General features: G+C 38.5%; 2 protein-coding genes across 6 annotated transcripts in view; both read right to left on the bottom strand.

Annotated features, from left to right (window-relative positions):
• The window catches only part of Amph (amphiphysin), a 36844-nt gene extending 32595 nt beyond the window's left edge, over positions 1 to 4249 (bottom strand). Inside the window, exon 1 of one of the 3 annotated variants that reach the window (XM_089079865.1) lies at positions 3986 to 4249. In XM_089079865.1, the coding sequence (XP_088935991.1) occupies positions 3986 to 4054 (69 nt within the window). In that variant the 5' untranslated portion in view covers positions 4055 to 4249. The remainder of the gene's footprint in view (positions 1 to 3985) is intronic. The other 2 variants (XM_089079867.1, XM_089079866.1) reach the window with 2 other exon arrangements.
• A 518-nt stretch (positions 4250 to 4767) lies between these two features.
• On the bottom strand, positions 4768 to 18634 carry Mapmodulin (acidic leucine-rich nuclear phosphoprotein 32 mapmodulin). 3 transcript variants are annotated; one of them, XM_011641965.3, is made up of 8 exons: positions 18093 to 18634; positions 10745 to 10888; positions 10389 to 10508; positions 10195 to 10307; positions 10009 to 10112; positions 9818 to 9894; positions 9458 to 9545; positions 4768 to 8082 (listed from the first exon to the last, which is right to left on the bottom strand). In XM_011641965.3, the coding sequence occupies exons 1-8, from the start codon at positions 18138 to 18140 to the stop codon at positions 8018 to 8020; spliced, it is 759 nt and encodes a 252-aa protein (XP_011640267.2). In that variant the 5' UTR covers positions 18141 to 18634; the 3' UTR covers positions 4768 to 8017. The 3 variants fall into 3 exon arrangements, with proteins under 3 accessions (XP_011640267.2, XP_011640268.2, XP_011640269.2); XM_011641966.3 differs by having other exon boundaries at positions 9818 to 9891; positions 18093 to 18632; XM_011641967.2 differs by lacking the exon at positions 18093 to 18634 and adding an exon at positions 13586 to 14049.
• Positions 18635 to 19185: the final 551 nt, after the last annotated feature.

Genomic DNA, 19185 nt, shown 5'->3' with positions numbered 1-19185 from the left:
GATTATTCAGAAAATTCTGGAATATTAGAAAAACAACAAGACACACGGGTAATATACATTATTAAAATTGATTTAATTAAAAAAACATGATAACAATCCCGGACTAATGCAACCATAACGCAATTATGTTGAATCGTTTAATACATCGTGCCGCCAAAGTCGCAGAACAAACATCTTCTACGTGTTATTCTCTTCGCTTGTGTGTTATAAATACTGTGTAAATGAACTTTTCTATCTGTGTTGCTCGAAAGATATCGGTTATTGCTTTTCGTCGTTTTCAAGCAGATAAGACTATTATCAACGCCATTAATGCTCTTTATCATTCACGAGTTTTTATGCTGTAAATTTGAAAACTAATACCTGAACATGAAACGTAAAAGCGTTATAAAATATTGAGAGAATATTTGTAAAATCTTCGTGTTTTTATAAGATTTTTGTTAGGAAAAATTTAAACACTCTAATCTTTATCTGTCTCGATTCGAACCTTCTTCTCGATTTGGGCAGGAGAATAACAGACTTCGCTATAACAGCTTTTAGACCGGTTCTACCAGATAAATAGTTTTCTTCCCTTCCTCCCAATCGCGTCGCGTCGGAATACAAATTAACTATCGTTTACAAAAAAAAAAAAAAAAAAATTGCTAAAAATTAAATAATAAAATCGATAAGTATACAGCCGCCCTGTCGATTCCCGTTTTGCAAGGACACATTTTCCTAACGAAAATAAGCATTCACGCTTTTCCCGCAAAACTGTGCTCATGTCTCACCTGTTTTGTTATCTCTCTACGTTAAGATTATTCCTTTTCCGTTTATTTATCGTGGAACAACCGGGAAGTCTACGATTTTAAAGGCGTGAGAGAAAGAATCGCGGACGTTTGTTATTTGTACCGAGAAGGCACACCGATGGCGCGCACGCGGATTGCGTGACACGGACGAGTCGCTTATGCAATGCTTATGCGATGCATCGACGAAGGCGCGAGTATCGCGCTCTGGATGTCGGCGAACTGCGGAAACGGCGATACGTCGACGCGCATCATCGCGAGTATAATGCATCTCGAGAGAAGTCTCTCCGCGTCCCTCCGCGTACGTAAATTTCCATAACTTCAATTTGCATCAACAGTTCGCAGGCTGTGCCTCGTCATCTTTGCGAATTTCAATGAAATCGCATAAATTGTTAAAAATGCGAATATCCAAATAAATCTACCTTCTAAATATCCAGATAGAATAAAATAGATAAAATATCCTAAATATATAGATAAAACATCCAGATAAAATTAGTTTTTTTTTTCTTCGAAAAGAAGAATTAATGAGGACTACGAAATGCCTGATCAGTAAAATTTTTTACAAAAGAAAAATATAAAATGTAAATATAAAATTTTACAATATAAAAATATATATATTTTTTAAATGGAAATTGCTCGATGTAGAGAGAAGCTTTGAACGGCTATGTTAGAATCACAAGAGAATCGAGCGAAGTAAAAGAATGTATGGCACAATCGATGTATGACAAAATTGACTGTCCGCGTTAAACATGAGAAAAGGTAGAGAAATTCCCAACTTTTCTCCGCTTTTGACGACCGTTGCGGATGCATCGTCCAATGTGAAAAGTGGATCGCATAAACGACGTTTCCATAAACATGATCGTTGAATGAACACTAGCGAAAAGAGAGAGATTCTCTGCTTGTCGCGTCAATGAATCATCAAAAGCGAAACATGTAAATGACGTCGTCTCATCTGGAGTGACTCGTGAGAACGTTGGAGAGAGAGAAAGAGAGAGAGAGAGAGAGAGAGAGAGAGAGAGAGAGAGAGAGAGAGAGAGAGAGAGAGAGAGAGAGAGAGAGAGAGAGAGAGAGAGAATTTCATTTCACCGTAAATGCGTGCGTATTCATATTTAATCGCGGGCGATCTACTCGTTGCACAGACTCGGTATAATGTAACATTGTATCCCATATCTAATGGCTGTCACATCAGCCTCACTTAGGATCAGGAACAACCGATGTTTCATGATGTAGAGATTGAAGGAAAATTGTCGAGGACATATCCGCCGCTTTACCTCTAATTTACGAAATAATTTTCTTTTCCTTGTCTCTTTTCTTGTCTTTCACAATATTAATACATTTTCTACGTAGAACATTTGAATTTCAAAAATGTAGAAAATGAACAGAAACTATTTTAGCTATGAGATATCGATGATTAACATTAAACCTGCTATGGACGACCTACAATTCAATGAAATTCAGAGTAGAATTTTATTTTTAATTTGATGAGTCGCGTAATGAGGAATATTTAAATAGATTTAAATAGAAAATTACACACCTAAAATATAGATTAATAATATACATGTAGAATATTAAAATACACATATAAAATTGTAAAAGTTAGATTCTAATTTAAATTGAAATTACAGATCAATTAAAATGAGCTTTACAGATAAAAAACTCTGGCTTAATTTAAATATGTTAATATTCGAGATATGAATGCAGAGACAAATATTTTCTTCAGATATAAAATTTTAAGAATCTATCAACAAAATTAATCGATGAATACAGCTTGGAGAAGCAGTTATTAACGAAAATTTATATAAAAACCTAATCTATAATTTATAATTTTATTATAACACCAGAATACATTTGAGAAATCAAAAAAATTACACATACATATCACATATATTAATAAAATATAAAAGGCAGAATATAAAAATGTGGAAATATAAAATTACAAACAAACAACAAAATTCCATTCTAAAATCTAAAATTACAAAGGCAGTCTAAAATGCGTTTCGAAAATCACAAAAAAAAAATCGGATGAAGAACGTAGAAATGTTCAATTTAATTTATCACCATTCGAAATATTAATGTGGAAACGCGCATTTCCCGGATATGAAGTTTCAAGCATTTTTATCGCCGAAGGATTACTCGTGGCAGATACACGTGGCACCTTCGAGAGGTCTCCGACGAAGATCGTAGTTCGATGCGACGTGGAGATCATGTGCCGCGAGACACGCGATCGTCATCGATAGGCAAAGGCACTGACGCGCAATCAGGATGCACCTATGCACGCGCAGTTTCCTATACGCCAACGGTGGGAGTTGCATAATTATCATTTCGAACGATACCGCTACGGAGCTACTGCGACATGTTTACCGATTACATAAGTATCGCAATTTCGCGCGACATTGCGAGGCGCCGGCAAAAAGAAAAAGAAAAAGAAAAAGAAAAAAAAAGATGCTTTTGCGTCGCGCTTCCGAGACACACGAAATGTTGCTTCATCTTACCACTTCGGAGTAAATTAGTCGGAACGAGACTGTTGATTTTTTTTTATCTCCTACTAGTCGGGACGAGACTGTTGATTTTTTTTTTTTATCTAATCGACAAAACTTGCTCCGGTAGGAGTCTCGTCATTTATCGATCATACTTTTTTCCTTTACATCGATAAAATCGCTCATCAATATTACAGCAACGTTGCATGCGATTCTATGCAAATGATAGAATATCCTGCTGACTGACACACGGCGTGGAAGAATCCGCGCGGAAATGCATTTCGCGAGTCGTGAGTCGAGCGAACGAAACGCGCATAGATTGATATTCTCGCTTCTCTTATCTCGCTCATAGATCATACAAATTTTTTTTTATAGGTGAGGAGATCACGATTCTATTTTCCGGATAGTGATATTACATGTTCAATTCGCACGGGAGTCGAACGACTCGAGATTTAATTGTCGAGACGCGATGCAATCGACGCGCGGCGGTGACGCGAAACGTTAACCCCGACGTTAGCGATTATCACGGCGTCTCGTCGAGAGACATGGCACGGAAGTTATGATCGCATGTGAGTTTTCGCGTTAATTTCTTCTTCTTCGCGGGCAAGCGCGAGTCATTCGCGGACGCGAGTGCTCGAGAAGAACGACCTGTTCAAATGGAGAGAAACAGAGAGAGGAAAGAAGAGGGAGCGAGAAAAAGAGAGAAAGAACATAGGGACGTGCACTTACCTTCTCTTTCGCCCTGCCCGCATGTTTTTGCACTGTCTTCGCAATTAACGCGCCTTTGCTCTCAGCCATGATGTTCCCGTAGCGTCGATTGCGAAGTGCCAGAATCCCGAAGGCAGCAGAGGCGAAGCACTTAAAACTCTCTCAACTTGTCGACGCGATGACGGCTCGCAGCTTCGCGTAGGAGAGAGGGGGGGGGTGACAGCAACGCACCAACTCACGAAATGCACGGACCGAAGCGCAGAGAGAGACTGAGAATGCGACGGCGCGACGCACGAACCACGGACCGTGCCGTGCGCCGCCGGCGGCCATATTGGTGCGCACTGACCGCCGCGCAGCGCCGCCGGCGGCCATGTTGTAGCGCGCAGCTGTTTCGAACTCGCGCTGACGGAAACGTCCGTTGAAATCGAACAGTTCGGATTTAAATAAAAAAAAAAATCAAACTGTAATCTTCTTAACATATATTCGATTTCGAATGAGACATACTAATTTTGCATTTAAAATAAAATAAATAAATGCTTTTGTTTATAATAAATATTATTTTTGCTCAAATTTTTCGACGTTCGAGCTATTCGAGTTGTGCGATGATTTGTCCGAGTCTGGATTAAATTCTTGCTACATGCTTACATCCACATGGATGCTCGTATCTGCGAAATAAAGAATAAATTAAAAATAGAAAATAAGAAACGGAACTTTTTTTAATTCAAAATTTTGAAAAATTTCAAGGAATATAATTGGAAATAATAAATCTACGTCATAGGTATTTCAGAGGACACGCTGTAAAATTTAAAATCAATAAAACGTGATTATAATTGGAAACAATTTACAAAATATTTTTACTTCAAATGATATCCTTATCTTCATACATATTTTTATTTATACTTATGTATATCCGATTGAGATCGGTATTACCGAGACCATTGTTCATAGTTAAAATGATCGGTAAATTAGAGAATATTGTACATAACACAACCTAATTAAAAATCTTTCTTGAAGTATTAATCATCTAAGAATAACTTAGAAGCGAGAATGAAAAGATAAAGATATTCGTATACTCGATAACGCTAAAATACAGTAGAAAAGAACAAGTACGAAAAAGCTAGGTTCACTTGTCAATACATATCGGATACACCATCATTGATTTGTAAATGGTTTTATTAATAAATTATCTTTTCTTATTTTGTGTGATGAGGATTGCTCGAAATAAACAAACGTTATGATAAAAATTTTAACAACGGAACAGACAGACAGACAATACATAGATGTAATATATCTGGTAAGAGAAGGTGATAGACAAATTTCTCTTTCCCTTACTTAAATGGTCTATCCAAAATCGCAATTGACAAAAGTGTGTTATATGTATATGTATTTTTGTTGTGTGTTTTGTGTTGTGTGTCGCGGAGCGCGCGGAATGTTTTTTTAATTATTTATAATTTAAATTTTCAATTATATTTATAATTTAACACTTAATAAACGCTTCCGCGCGAGCCGCAATTACAAATTGCAGATTGGAAATTTACAGATTTGGACCTGTACATGTTCACATATACTCATTGTACCTAATATAAATTTGCTTTTAGTCTTGGAAAAATTGGATAAGGCCATAACCAAACTGGCGACAAGGAGGCGCCAGGTCCTCTCGATACTACCGTATAATTATTTTTTTGTTCTTTTTTTTCTTATAAAACCGATCTTTTCTCTTTCTCTCTTCGCATATTCATCCGCCATACTTCCATCCATTCTCACACGATTACGTAGTTAATTGGTTGTCCCCATCCAATGTACTCGTCACAATCTCACCATTAACTACATCTTCTATTCCATCCTGCGAATCCATTTATTTTGCGCCTGTCTCATTAAATGTGTCTCTTTTCACATTTTTCTTTTGTTCTTGCCCTAAATCTAATTTTGCGTTTCTGACTTTAGTACAATTCAAAAGTGCGAAAGCGCAAGTGTAAATATTTTCTTGTTTCTTAAAATCATACTTGTAATTTAATGTTAATCATAATATATTCATGAATCTTCATTACCCTACTCAACTTCGCACTTCATTATTCATCACGAAATGTATCAGCGCAATGGTAACTTCAGAGACAGAAATTAAAGGATAATCATTTGATGTACACGATGTTGACTTTTGTTTCCTTAGTAACTCGTTCCAAAGACTGAGGCCTACTGCAATTACATAATGTTATATAGAAATCAATCACATTATCAAGCAACGTAATTTATTGATTATACTTTGGCATACACAAGATGTCCTAGAATTATCGCATCTTCTTTTAGTTAGACATAAATATAATATATTTCACTTATTTTTTTAATTCGACAAAAAAGAATCATTTTCTTATAAATTCTTCAGTTTTCAATATTTGTATATATTTATATATATATTTATATATTTATATATAATTCAAGAATTAAATATTAAATTTCCGTTAGAGACTTTTGCTTAAAATGAATAAAATAATATCTCTCAATGTTTATTATTTCTCTCTTCTGTCTAAAAAAACATTAGTTCTGTATATATAGAATATATAGATAGAAAATACGATAAATCTGTGATGCCTTATATATATATATATATATATATATATATATATATATATATATATATTATATATATATATAAAAAGAAAAAAGATTGAGTTATACAACTGTACAATTATCTTCAAAACTGGGAGAATATCGTAATAATGATCATATATAGTAAATCGTAATAATAATCAAATTTTTTTTACGTTATATTAGAGCACAACATTTATGCAATGCCCGAGAGTAAATAACAATAATCCTAACAGCCATGCGCCAAGCGGCCAATCGCCGTTATACATAGAATATCTGGAACTTAAAGCTTACTAGAAAAAAGTTCAAATTAGGATAACACCGGGTCTGCGTTGACATGCAACGCTCGACGCGTCGATCGAGGTGTATCGGAGAATTTCGTGTTTCTTGTCTGGATATAAATGATCTAACTCTCGCTCTCCTCTCGTCGGAATCACGCGATTAAAAACAAGAATATAAATATTACGATATTATTTTCTATTCGCTATCCATCTCTCGTTGATATTGGATCGTACATTTCCGTAGTGTAGAACATTTTTTTGAAAGAACGCACGCAATTTGCGTTCACCATCCTATTTCTTCTATTTTTTTATTTTTTTGTTTTTAACATATTCTTTCCCAATCCCCATATCCCACTCTCGTCGAATATATACGCTCACGTATACGAGTAACATATATTTCTCTTTCTTTATTTTCTGTCCCAAAAATCACAGAGGCATATAATGCACCTCGATGTATGGTGTAAACCTGTACAAAAGTTGTTCCTCGTTTACTCTATACTTATTCACGGTACAATAATAATGTATTTAAAATGTAACTTATGTAACCTTAGTACTGATTAACGATGACCGCATTCCAGCGTGACCAGCCTTTGGCCGACTGGAGCTAACAGACAAGATGCTCCTTCAAGTGTAAAACTCCGCATCTCCCACAATCTATTCCTGTCCTTTTCGCTCACACATATATACACATACACAACACGCACGCACACACACATACACACATGCATACACACACACGCACACATGTATACCCTTTCGTTCTCTCACACTCTCACTCTCGCCCCATCCTTCTCTTTCTCTCATGCTTTCTCTCCTCAATCTTTCTTCCACTCTGCAACACCACTAATACTCTAACTCTATATACTCTATATAAAATATCGTTAGTATAACTAAAACTGTGCTGTGTCCAGCTGGAATGCAGCCCTATTTTTATGCCATCATTATCCGTTTCCTTCCCAGTTTTTCTCACGTCTCCTATATATTCCTCTTCTATCATAAGATAAATCTTTTGTTGTTACACAGACAATTTCCTTGCAGTCAATGATGTACTGATAAATTCATATCACTAACTGTAGTCTGTCATTGGTCGATCGATTAGTTTGATTCCCAGCTGTTCACTCGGCGTCGCAATTATTATTTATATGAATTTTACACTCATTCAACAGTATTTAGAGACAGTCCCTTCATTTTAAGCATTCAGGTTCTCCCCTGCATCCTCAAATTTTCTTTTCTTTCCTCGGACAGGAGACTCCTCTGCACAAACATAATCAATCCCATTGTACAAATAGAAACTCGTTTATATATATGTAATAAATAAATAAAAAGAAAAATGATATATTTTGTTGAAATAATTTCAATATTTGAATATTTATTCTATGTTTGTTATATTACTTAAAAGACTTCCAGGATTTACTAGCGAACTCTATACTAGACTAAATCTCCAAGAAAAGTGTTTTTGCTATTAGAAAGGATGTATATATAGACTTGTCTTTTTAGCTAAACTTTTTACATCATTTATTTTTCTTTTTTCTCTGTGTTAAAAAGAAAAAATAAACAAGAAATTCAGTTAAAAAAAATCAATATATGTGTGATAGCTGTTATTTTCATTGATTAGTCGATATCATACCATAAATATAAATGACGTAGAGAGAAGTGTAAAAAAAATCCATCTGCATTTATCCTTTTCTATATTTGATTACGATCATCTTGGATTCAGAGGAGAAACTTATTCTAGTATAGTATTCTAGTATAGTATTCTAGTCTAGTATAAAACTAAAGATATCATTTCATTTGTCGCACAATAAATTTCTTGAATATATTGATTGGTTCCACAATAATGAAGTTTTCAAGTCTTCAAAAATTTTTTCATATCACAAATAATATCTAAGATTAATACTTTGTAACAATGAAATTTTTTGAACATATTGGTTACAAAATAGTTAATCAATATATTTAAGAAATTTGTCATACAACAAATAAAATATTAGTCTGATGGTCACTTTTAAGTTATGACGTCAAAAGCGAGAATTCACAATAAAATATATAAAATAAAAATAATATATTAAAAAAAAAATATTATATAACAAAACAGATTTGTATAGCATTGTAATCTATTATTTATATATTCGAAATATATATGTAAGTGTAGTACACAAGTCATAAAGTGACATCTTATAGCATATATGATATAATTTTTAACTACAATTTTATATTTAAAGTAATTGTGTTAAAACATATTAATGTGATTTTGTGAAAACTTTATTTATAAAAGCAAATATTAATTTCAATTTAACACTATTACACAATTTGTTCTTGTTCTTGGCTCAATTCACAAACAATTCAATTCTAGATATATATGATCATGTATTAATTACCGAAACAGAAGAGGGATTTTTGATATATTTTAAAAAAGTTATTCTACAAATCGTAAATATGGTTCTATTAAAAAAAATTTCTTCATTTTAATGTTTTTGTCAAAATTTTCGTCGTGTTTTCTCACTTATGACATCATTATTCTAAAATGGCTGCTGAATTCTTAAAAATTTTAAATAATTAAGTTCTAAAATTTAAAATAAAAAATAAAATTAATAAAAAGTAATAAGAGATAAATAATAGATTTTTTAAATACCTTCCTCTTCTTCCTGTTCATCTTCTTCATTATCTTCGTCATCATCTTCTTCCTCTTCTTCCCCCAAATAATCTTCTTCGTCACTGTCCTATATCCCGATACATGTTTATTTTTAATTTAAGTTAAATGTAATTAGCTCATTTATAATGCTATATTGCTATATAAACAAGCAAAAACATATTTTCATAAAGTGTAACAAAATTACATATTTTCATAATTATAAATAAATGTCTAATAAGCGAAAGATCTCGAGACATTCCATCGAGCGTGTTTCTATATCGCCAACCGCATTTCCGATTTTCTCTATAAATCTTCTTCTATAAATTATTTAAACATGAGAGAAGCGAATTATAAACTCACCCCAAACTTTTTTTTATAGACACTCTCCAATCCTGGTTCGTCATCTAAGAAATCATCATCTTCTTCATCTGAAACTACTTTTAATACGTATATTTATTACTTAGTACTTATGTGCACATAAATAATTTTTTCATCATCAATATCTCTAATTAAATTTTTATTTATTATTATTACACAAACTTTCAACTAACCTTCTTCACTGTCATCTTCGTTGCCACCTCCTTCGCCATCTTCGTTTCCATTAACTTCGTCATCATCTCCTTCGCTGTCGACCTCACAATCATCGGCATCAAATCTGAATTCAAAAAACTATCATCAGTTGATTTCATCAGAAAGTAAACAAAGTAATAAAAAGAATATGATTTGTAATTTCATACCCGTCAAGATATCGTAGACTGGGAATAAGATTGAAGACTTTCTCTCTATAATTATCCATATTTGTCACTTCATTGTTGAACAGATCCAGGCTCCTCAGATTTTTAAACTCTTTCTAAAATACAGAGAGGTTTCGTGTTATAGTGACAATAGATGGATCTTTTTAACTTTCTGTAACAAGCATTAGAGAACTTACCAATGGTTGTAATGTGTCAAGATCTTTGATCTTATTTCCACTCAGATTCAAATGAGTCAACTTGGGGCTTGAATCAAGTAAATTTAAGCCGCCCGAAATTCGATTGTCGCTTAACTCCAACTGCACAATACAAAGACAATTTGTACTCGCATTGTTCTTTGAAAGAAGATTTGTTGTATGATAAAAGAAATTATTATTCATTAATTTACTAAATCGCATTTTATAATTATGTATTAATACTTTTAACATGTAATAAACCAATTAGACATTAAAAGCATTAAAAAAAATTATAAAATTCAATTAAAAAATCAATATCTTCAATAATTACTTCGCGACATAAATTTATATATGTATACCTTTTTGAGACTGGATAATTTTGGGAAGCCTTTTAGACTGGTAAGACCCACGTTGATGAGACTTAATGACTCCAGGGCACTGAATTCATTTGTCAGACCCACAATTTGTGTACTCCGACAATTATCAAGAACAAGTTCTTTGATCTGTAACATGCACGTGAATCATATAATTAGCTACGGTGATTATTTACATTAATGAAACAAGAGAAAGAGTCACATAAATGTCAAAAGTAGCTCTAGTAAAAAGTAGCTCTCATGCAATTTGTTGTTGATTACATCATAGTTTGCTGAGAAAATTACATTGCATCGTGCGACTTTTGAAATAATAAACAAATCCGAGGATAAAATCGCAGAATTATGGACGCTACCATTTCCTTTCTAAGACATAGTCAAAATTTAAATCAAGAATAATAAGGTCGCGAAGCATCAATGTTTTTAAGCTTGCAAATATTTGAGCGTTCATTGTCTCGATTCGAAACCGTACTCGAATAGAGATCGTAATCAGGTTGCGCGGCCGCGGGGAACGGGGAGAAGGGGGTTCATGCGCGGTTCGCCCGGAAAGACGCGGACGGATGGCCGTAACGAGACGAGTGTGTCGTGGTCGAAAAAGTCGTCCTCCGCTAAAATTCAAACGAGCGATAAGCTTTCGCGGGAGATGGGCTATTTTATTGATCGGAGAAAGAGAAAGGCGCGAGAGGGTGTGAGAGTGGGACCATGGATGGGACAGGGGAAGCGCGCGGAGGTGCCGGGGAGGACGAGGATGATGAGGATGAAGGAGGGAGGGAGAGAGGGGAGCGTGACGGTAAGCGGAGAGTGCATGCCGCGTCTTGTTTAGCGGCGTCGGAAAAGCCGGCGAGCGACAAGCACGAACTGCGGCACGCGACGAGTACGAGGGGTAGGGTTGGATGGAGGGGAGGAGAGGATAAGGAGGGGGGAGTGAAGGGTGGTCATCATCGATACCGGATACCTCGATGCCGGAAGTATCGATGCCTCCATATTACGTTATCGCGTACGTGATGATGTAATGAGGCGAGGTGTAACGTTCAACATGCGTTTCTACGAGTGACGCCCGATCGAGAATGTTGTCCGAAATTAAAAAAAAAAAAACGGCTTGTTTAGAGTCATCATTGACACTGGAAAATTAAGCTCGTTGAGGCTGATTTTGGATTATTGCCGATCCTGCTAGTACTGTTAGTGATATAACATCTTGCCTTTGTATATCGTGATTACACTAATGTTTCCTCACAAATAGTGTTGAGATATCCTGTTACGATATCTCGACGCATTTAATATTATTACTTCTCTAACGATGGTCAGGCGTTGATAGAACGTCGATATGTCGCAAATACGCGCTTCGTGTTAATCAATGATAGATAATCAATAGAAGAGGGAATCAATTCAACAAAAGAATATATAAAATTATATATATCATTACATATTTTTATTTATAATAGTTATTTAAAGTAAATATTAATATAAATATGCATATTTTTTATCCATATATTAGTAATTATATTTATATTAAATAAGTTAAGACTACGTTTTACCTTCTATTTATCTTCATCACGGATTAGAAACAGTAATATCAATAATTAGTATCACAATATCAATATTCTAAGAAATAATATATAAAAAAATTATTCTTTTTAAATAACTTTCCATATTTCTCTTGGAAATCCATCATATGTTCTCTCATTTATGTCTTAATGAGCAAATTCTTTTTTTTTTTTCATGAAATAAATCTTAAATTTTAGAAAGAAGCTTTACAACGCGTACTGTTCATCAGGAGACCGCGATCGATTTAATTTTCGGTTAAATTAAATCGGTGACATTTTTTTTCTGCCCCGTACTCCTCGCTTGTCTTGCATACTGCGTGCGACCAATAAGCCGGCAGGTTGGTTGTATACTCGGTGTTGCACCGATCACAGAGTTGTAACGTCACGAGATGTCATAGAAGCGGATCAATGACAGTCACGGATCAAAGAAATCAGAAAGACGCGCATACGTTGCGTCGCTAAAATTTTCCGACGTTGCGAAATATAGAATTGTCACGTGATTTCCGTATACTAGAGATACATATTTCGTAATCACTCAATTATGCAATCGTAGAATTTTAATCTTGATCCTAAGAAACACAGTATTTTCGTCTACGCCTCCGAATATTCGAGTGTCCTTCCGCACTCATTTCCGAAGCCACGTTATATGATTGAACTAAATTTAAACGCAGGACACATCCTTCCATCGCGTTTCGCGAGAATCGATCAGTTTTTATTTTTTTTTTTTGAAAATGCGTAGCCATGTGTCCTTCCGCACGACACGGCACTGTTGCATCCGAGATGCATTGCAAATGCGACGCGAGTGGTCAACGCGAAGGAGGGTAAAGTTTCAGAACCGTAAATATGTAAGAGCTGCTGCTCACAGATTACCACGTGAAAAATTCGGCATCCGTTGAATTCAAATATTTAAAAACAAAGATGAAAGTATTAAAACAATATTGCTTCGGTTATCTCATTTTAATATAATAACGCAAAAGTTATCTAAATATCTAAACTCCAATGAAACTTAAAAATATACCTGGAATTATTAATGCTTTACCGCATGAATTTAGACATATATGAAAAACACGAGAACGATATGCTCCGATATGCGCAAATTTACGTATCGAGGCGTTAATGAAAATCCCCATATGTATAAGTCTTGAGAATAGAATTTTTAAAAAATTTCGAAGAGAAATTTATTTTCGAATTTGTGTCGCACCGAGGCCACTCTCGGTGACGCCACACCCTAGCTACGGCTCTGCGAACGCCTACGCACGCACGAAGCGCGGACGCGACGATGCACCTGAGAAAGTCGGGCGATGCCGGCTGGCATCGGCTGGGCAGGCCGATCATCTCAATTCGGCTCGACGATGCAATGTTACGTTATGTTGCGTCGTGTCGCGCTGCGTCACGCTGCCGCGTCGAAAAAATTCATCCATCGTGGCCGCGCGCGAAGCGACTTGCGTGCGTCGTGCGTGCGTGCGTGCGTGATGAGCGCGCGCGCGACTCCGGTTAGTCGGATCAGCCGGCGGGCAGAGTGGACTCGTCCAAGATGGCGGCGCGGCGATTAGCGACTAGCGACGCGTCACGGAACGGGATACGGCAGCGGCACACAATCGTGATTCACGCGTGCGACTACGCATGCACGCACGTCGTGAACGAGGCGCGATTAATAGCGCGCGCGATCGACGATTCCGACGTCGCGACGAAGCTCCCGGCTGGCAACCGGACGGATGGCTGTGATCCGTGAATGGCGTGAAGGCGTCCCGGCGCCACGCCGCGATGCAATGGCGACGTCCAGGTTGCCTCGTGCACGCGCTTCGTTCATGGCGGCGTGCGCGCGCCTTGGCCGTCTCATTTTACATAACGCGGTCCCTGCCGACGCGACGCGACGCGACGCGCGCGCAACTCGCTTTTTCGCGCGGCGAGGATCGGTGGCGACGCCTTGATGCTAAAAAATACATTAATTGGATAAACATATGTCGCGTTCTTCACGCGTATCACGTAACGATTTCTATCATCGCGATAATCGTGACGAATCGCCCAGAGGGGACGACCTGTAGAAAGTCTAAAACAAGTAGCTCCGTCCCAGCGGGCTACCGTCTGCCTCTCTCTTTCTCTGGCTGTTTATTTAAATTTTCTCGGCATCCGAGCGTCTTTTAACACTCGGATGAAGAGCGAGACGCTTTTTTTCAGGAGCAGAAACTTTCTCCGCAACTGCGCGCCATCGTGATCGTCACCGCGCAGTAAGTGTCCTCTGCACTTTAACACGCATCGATGACAAAATGTCAATAGGTGTTAAGTTGACGATGGTTACGTCGATATTTTCGGATTGACCAAAAGTACCAAAAGTACGAAGTACCGTTAGTAGATTTCGATATGTCGAACTAGTATATTAATGTTAGAAGTTTTCTTTTCATCATTTTAGCATTCGCTTGAGAAAGATAGCAGCTCATTGCGGCCTTTTTATATCAATTGATGTCACAAATTACGAAGATCTCCGAGAACGATTATTATTGTTGAATTATATTATTTTTGTTTTATTATAATAAAAAATAACATCAAGTAATAAAAATAATTCGAAAAAAGGCTCTTTAGAAGCGAAAAAAGCTCTTTAGAAAAATAATATTTTGAATATAGAATTCTATATAAATATTTGTACGGAAAAGAACGCAAAAAATAGAACCAAATGTAAAAATTCAGTTAATATAATTTACAATTTTACTAAAAATATCAAACTTCCAATTTAAAAAATACATATTTTAATCTTAAAAAAGAATTATTTAATATCAATAACACATTTTAGCGTATTTTTTTGCATTTTTAAATTTAGTATATTCGGATCATTGTTAAAAATATTTTAAAAGGTATTATCATTTTAAAAGATATTATTTTTATATAAATTTTTGATACTGAATAAAAATATTCAAGAGAAGATATTCGTTCGTTGCTACGAGGATTTTCATAGAAACAATTTCGAATCTAATCGACATAAAGAAACATATGGAGAAAGTAATAATTCAACTGTGATTCGTTGAAGCAAAACTTCGAGTTCGCTTGAGAAATATATAGAACATCCGAATTTTTCCCGACTTGGATAATCTCTTTCTGGATCGATTCGATCTGTAGTTATATTCGCCAAATGTGCCGAAATTTCACAAATCATCTCTATTAATCGCCATTTCGTCGTTATTACACACATCTGTTGCAGTCTATTACGAAGTTCGGATATGATCACTATTTGGTTCTTTGCAGTCACGTTTAATTAACGAACATTGTCGCAAGCGTTAATGGAGAATTTGATGCGTTTCATCGTCCGCAGTGAAATCCGCGGAAAATCCATTATCGAAGTATTTCACTGATTAACTCTAATCACATTTATGGCACCACATCGGCGGCACCGGCTCTCTCTCAATTACATTTCGCGAAACTTGTGTACACGAACAGTACGCGGAGATATTCGGACAATTGATTTCGCTTTGTTCAAATTTGTTCTAAAAATATAACGTGGACTGATTTTATGTAATTAATTTATTTCCGCGATGTCACGAGGGACATTGCCTTTCGCGCGTTTAAATTATAAATATATATATATGTATGTATCGTAAGTAAATCAGAGTTATGTAATTCGGTGTACCGATCTAAGCATTTAAGATTGATTTCCGAGCAGCGATACAATTAAGCAACACAAATTTTTCATACAATAGCGCAAAGTGATTCATTCCCAAGTCTCCCAAGATTGATATTCATTCGGATGCATAATTTAACACTTATGTAAGTTTTATCGATAATTTTACGCCTGTGCTCTCCGTAAGTCCCGCGGTATTTTCCTTTCTCCAAGCTGAGGGAAATAATATCGAGATACGCGTTTATCCTAAATATGCCCATTTTCACACGGTGAGAAATTAGACTTGAATCAATCCGACCGCGATCCCGGATTTGGGTGTCAACCCGTTCGCATATGTGTGTGTGTGTGTGTACAAAATACGCGAGTTGCGGTAAACGTCGACAGGAGGAGAGATTCAACGTTTGGGCTGCAACTACATATATATTTGACGCGTTAATTTGGATTATAATTATATTCGACATTGTATAACACATTATGCGCAGTTTGACACATCGACGCAGCTTATCGTATACATTAGAAATCGAATCGCGCGGCCGGACGTCACAACACGAAAGTAAAGTAAGTTCTCGCGAGGGAAACGGGAATCTATCTTCATTTATATTACAAGCAACGCTATCATCCGGAAAGAGATGGCGAGAATCGAGCGTCTTCTCGATCAATCGTTTGCGGGTAAAGTCGGTCGACGACGACGACGACGACAATGACGACGACGACAATGACGACGACGACATTGCGACGAGATCCACCATTAATCATACGCACGGTGCGCACGAAAGGCGGCCGGTGTCGGTCGCCGTGTTTAGAGGCGCGTGTCTCTTCCCGCTTTTCACGCCACCGGAAAAATGGTAACTCCTCGGAGCGATCGCGTCGTCCTGTGTATGCGTGCATTCATTCGTTCGTTCGTTCGTTCGTTCGTTCGTTCGTTCGTTCGTTCGTTCGTTCGTGCGTGCGTGCGAGCGCGAACGTAACGAAACGCAGCGATAAAAGAGCAGGCGGGAGGGAGGGAGGACGAGAGCGCACATACACACGACGTGCGAAGATCGCGAGAAGGAGCGCAAACGGGCGCGCACATAGCCACACACGCGTTGCCTTGCACTAGTTTATTATTTCGGCGGTCGGTCGCGCGCGTCACGAGAAATTCGGACGCGACGTGATACCGCTGATGATCGCTGCGGGATCACTTCCGCGGGCGAGGACGCGATTGGTGATCGCTGTCGGCCGAGACGCCGCGCGATAACAACAATGCGAAATGAAGCGTAGTCGGAGGAGTCGAAAACGAGGCAGGCATGCGGACGAATTAAGACAGAAGACGGAAGAAAGGAAGGAAGGAAGGAAAGAAGGAAGGAACGAAGAGGAAGGAGGAGTATAGGAAGACGCGAGAGAAATGGAGCAGTCCGCGAGATAGGAGCCGCAAACGCGAAACGCGAGCCACGTTTCCTATTCGCGCGAGGCAGAGAGCGCGTGAATAGAAGCGCGAGAGAAAGAGAGAGGGAACGGGAGGTCTCTCCGGTGCGCCATGCCCGTTGCTCGCTTGCGGCCATGCATCGTCAGTGCGCGTGCATATGTCCCCCGGTCGGCGCGAGGAGGCCGATCTCTTAACGACGGGACGATCATGCGACGGTCGTCATCGTCGTCAGAGACGGAATTCGCTCGCACGCGAATTAGGAATGGCGAAAGAGAGAAAGAGACGGACGGAACACAGCGTGCCACATTAGCGGGTGCGTGGTTGTTGTGTCGCCGCCGAAGCGTCGAGCCAACGCGGCGGCGGATTCTGTCTTCTATTTCTCACTCTTTCTTCCTCCCCCCCTCCCTCTTTCTCTCTCTTTTTCACGAGCACGATAAACGCCACTATTCAACAACGATCATGCGGTTTTCATAGATCTACGAGATCCCCAGAGCGGTTAATGACGATGACGATGAGAATGAGGACGCACATTTTGGAAATTTTGCGATGTAAACGCGCGTAATCCACACAGTCGTAAACGCACGTTGGTCCACAGTCGGGGTGCGTTGGAATAAAGCAGCGCGTGCGGAAACGCGGAGAGTGCGTCCGTGGAACCACACGTCGTAGAGGAACGCGCGCGCGGAGGGCAGGGTGAGGAAAGTGCGGTGGAGAGATAAAGGTTTGAAGGCGCAGGCGGCGCGAAGCAGCGCAGTAAAAGAAATTTGAGGGTTGCCTTACGTCGCCGGGCTTCTTTCCCCGCTTTTCGAGCTCTATCCGCTTCTCCATGGCCGGCAATCGGTCCCCGATCCGCTCGTTCTCGCTTCACTCCGTACGCGCACGTATCGCCGTCCGTCTCTTCCTCCTCTTCCTCCTCCTCCTCCTTCGCCTCCTCCTCCTCCTCTTCCTCCTCCTCTCTGCGTCGCAACACCGACTACGTGCCAGCAACCTTGCTCTCTCTCTCACTCTCTCGATCTGGGAATATAATATGACGGACGGACACAGCCGAACCAACACGGTCGGTCACCGGGCAGTGCGCGGACAGCGAATGCCACCCGACAGTGGTTGCTGCAGTGCGTTGCGTGCCCGCTTGACGTGCGTGTGCGTCGCGCGTTCCCGTGGCGCGCTACCAAGATATGGGGAATGTGAGAGAAACCACCTTCGACACCCGCGGTTCGATTCCGGTCTGCAAGCCCTTACGCGCCGCGTCTCTACGTGTCTCTACGCTCGCCGACTCGCCGGACTTGTGTGGCGCGGTGTGTCCTCCTCTCCTCCTCGCTCCTCTCTCACCCCCTACCGCCGCCCCTCCTTCCCTCTCCTCCACACGCAACACAACACAAGCCGCACCGGAGGCGGGAAACGAGACACATGTCTGGCACTACTTTCGAAGCGGCCAATCCGGACGGCCGGCGCAAACCACCGCGCGCCACCTGTCGGCCGTCACGTTGAATCATTGGAATGGCGAAGCGCGCCACTCTTCGTCGCGTTCAAATATGACCACAGCCTGCGTCACCGGACTAACTAGAGTGATTTTCTATAAATTCTTCATAGCCACATCCACATTTTAATAAATGTCTGTCATTAAATCGATTATCAAAAAGATATAATAGTTGTTTTTAAAAATACATTTTAAATTGATCGAGAAAACGGTCAATGTATTATGATCGTTATTTTCAAAATACATAGCAATAGTCTAAACGATTAATAAGAGATTAAATTATGTTCTAAGAATTAAGTTTATATTTGATTTTAAAAAAATTGTTCAAAATTGTAACAGCTATTATCAGTTACTTAATTATGATAATTCTTTTCAAAATCTACAGTTTAATGTGCA

Source organism: Pogonomyrmex barbatus, unplaced genomic scaffold, assembly GCF_055798465.1.
Source record: "Pogonomyrmex barbatus isolate J1 unplaced genomic scaffold, ASM5579846v1 scaffold3, whole genome shotgun sequence".
In the NCBI taxonomy this organism is placed as follows: domain Eukaryota; kingdom Metazoa; phylum Arthropoda; class Insecta; order Hymenoptera; family Formicidae; genus Pogonomyrmex; species Pogonomyrmex barbatus.
The sequence above is the reverse complement of the archived record's forward strand: the minus strand, read 5'-3'. Positions and strand labels throughout refer to the sequence as shown.

Coding starts and splice junctions, on each gene's coding strand:
- Mapmodulin (XM_011641965.3), bottom strand. CDS start 18,140: ATGGAGAAGCGGATAGAGCTCGAAAAGCGGGGAAAGAAGCCCGGCGAC. Junction 9,546..9,817: donor TCTATAAAAAAAAGTTTGGG/GTGAGTTTATAA, acceptor ATCGGGATATAG/GACAGTGACGAAGAAGATTA. Junction 8,083..9,457: donor TGAACAGGAAGAAGAGGAAG/GTATTTAAAAAA, acceptor ATGTTTGTGCAG/AGGAGTCTCCTGTCCGAGGA.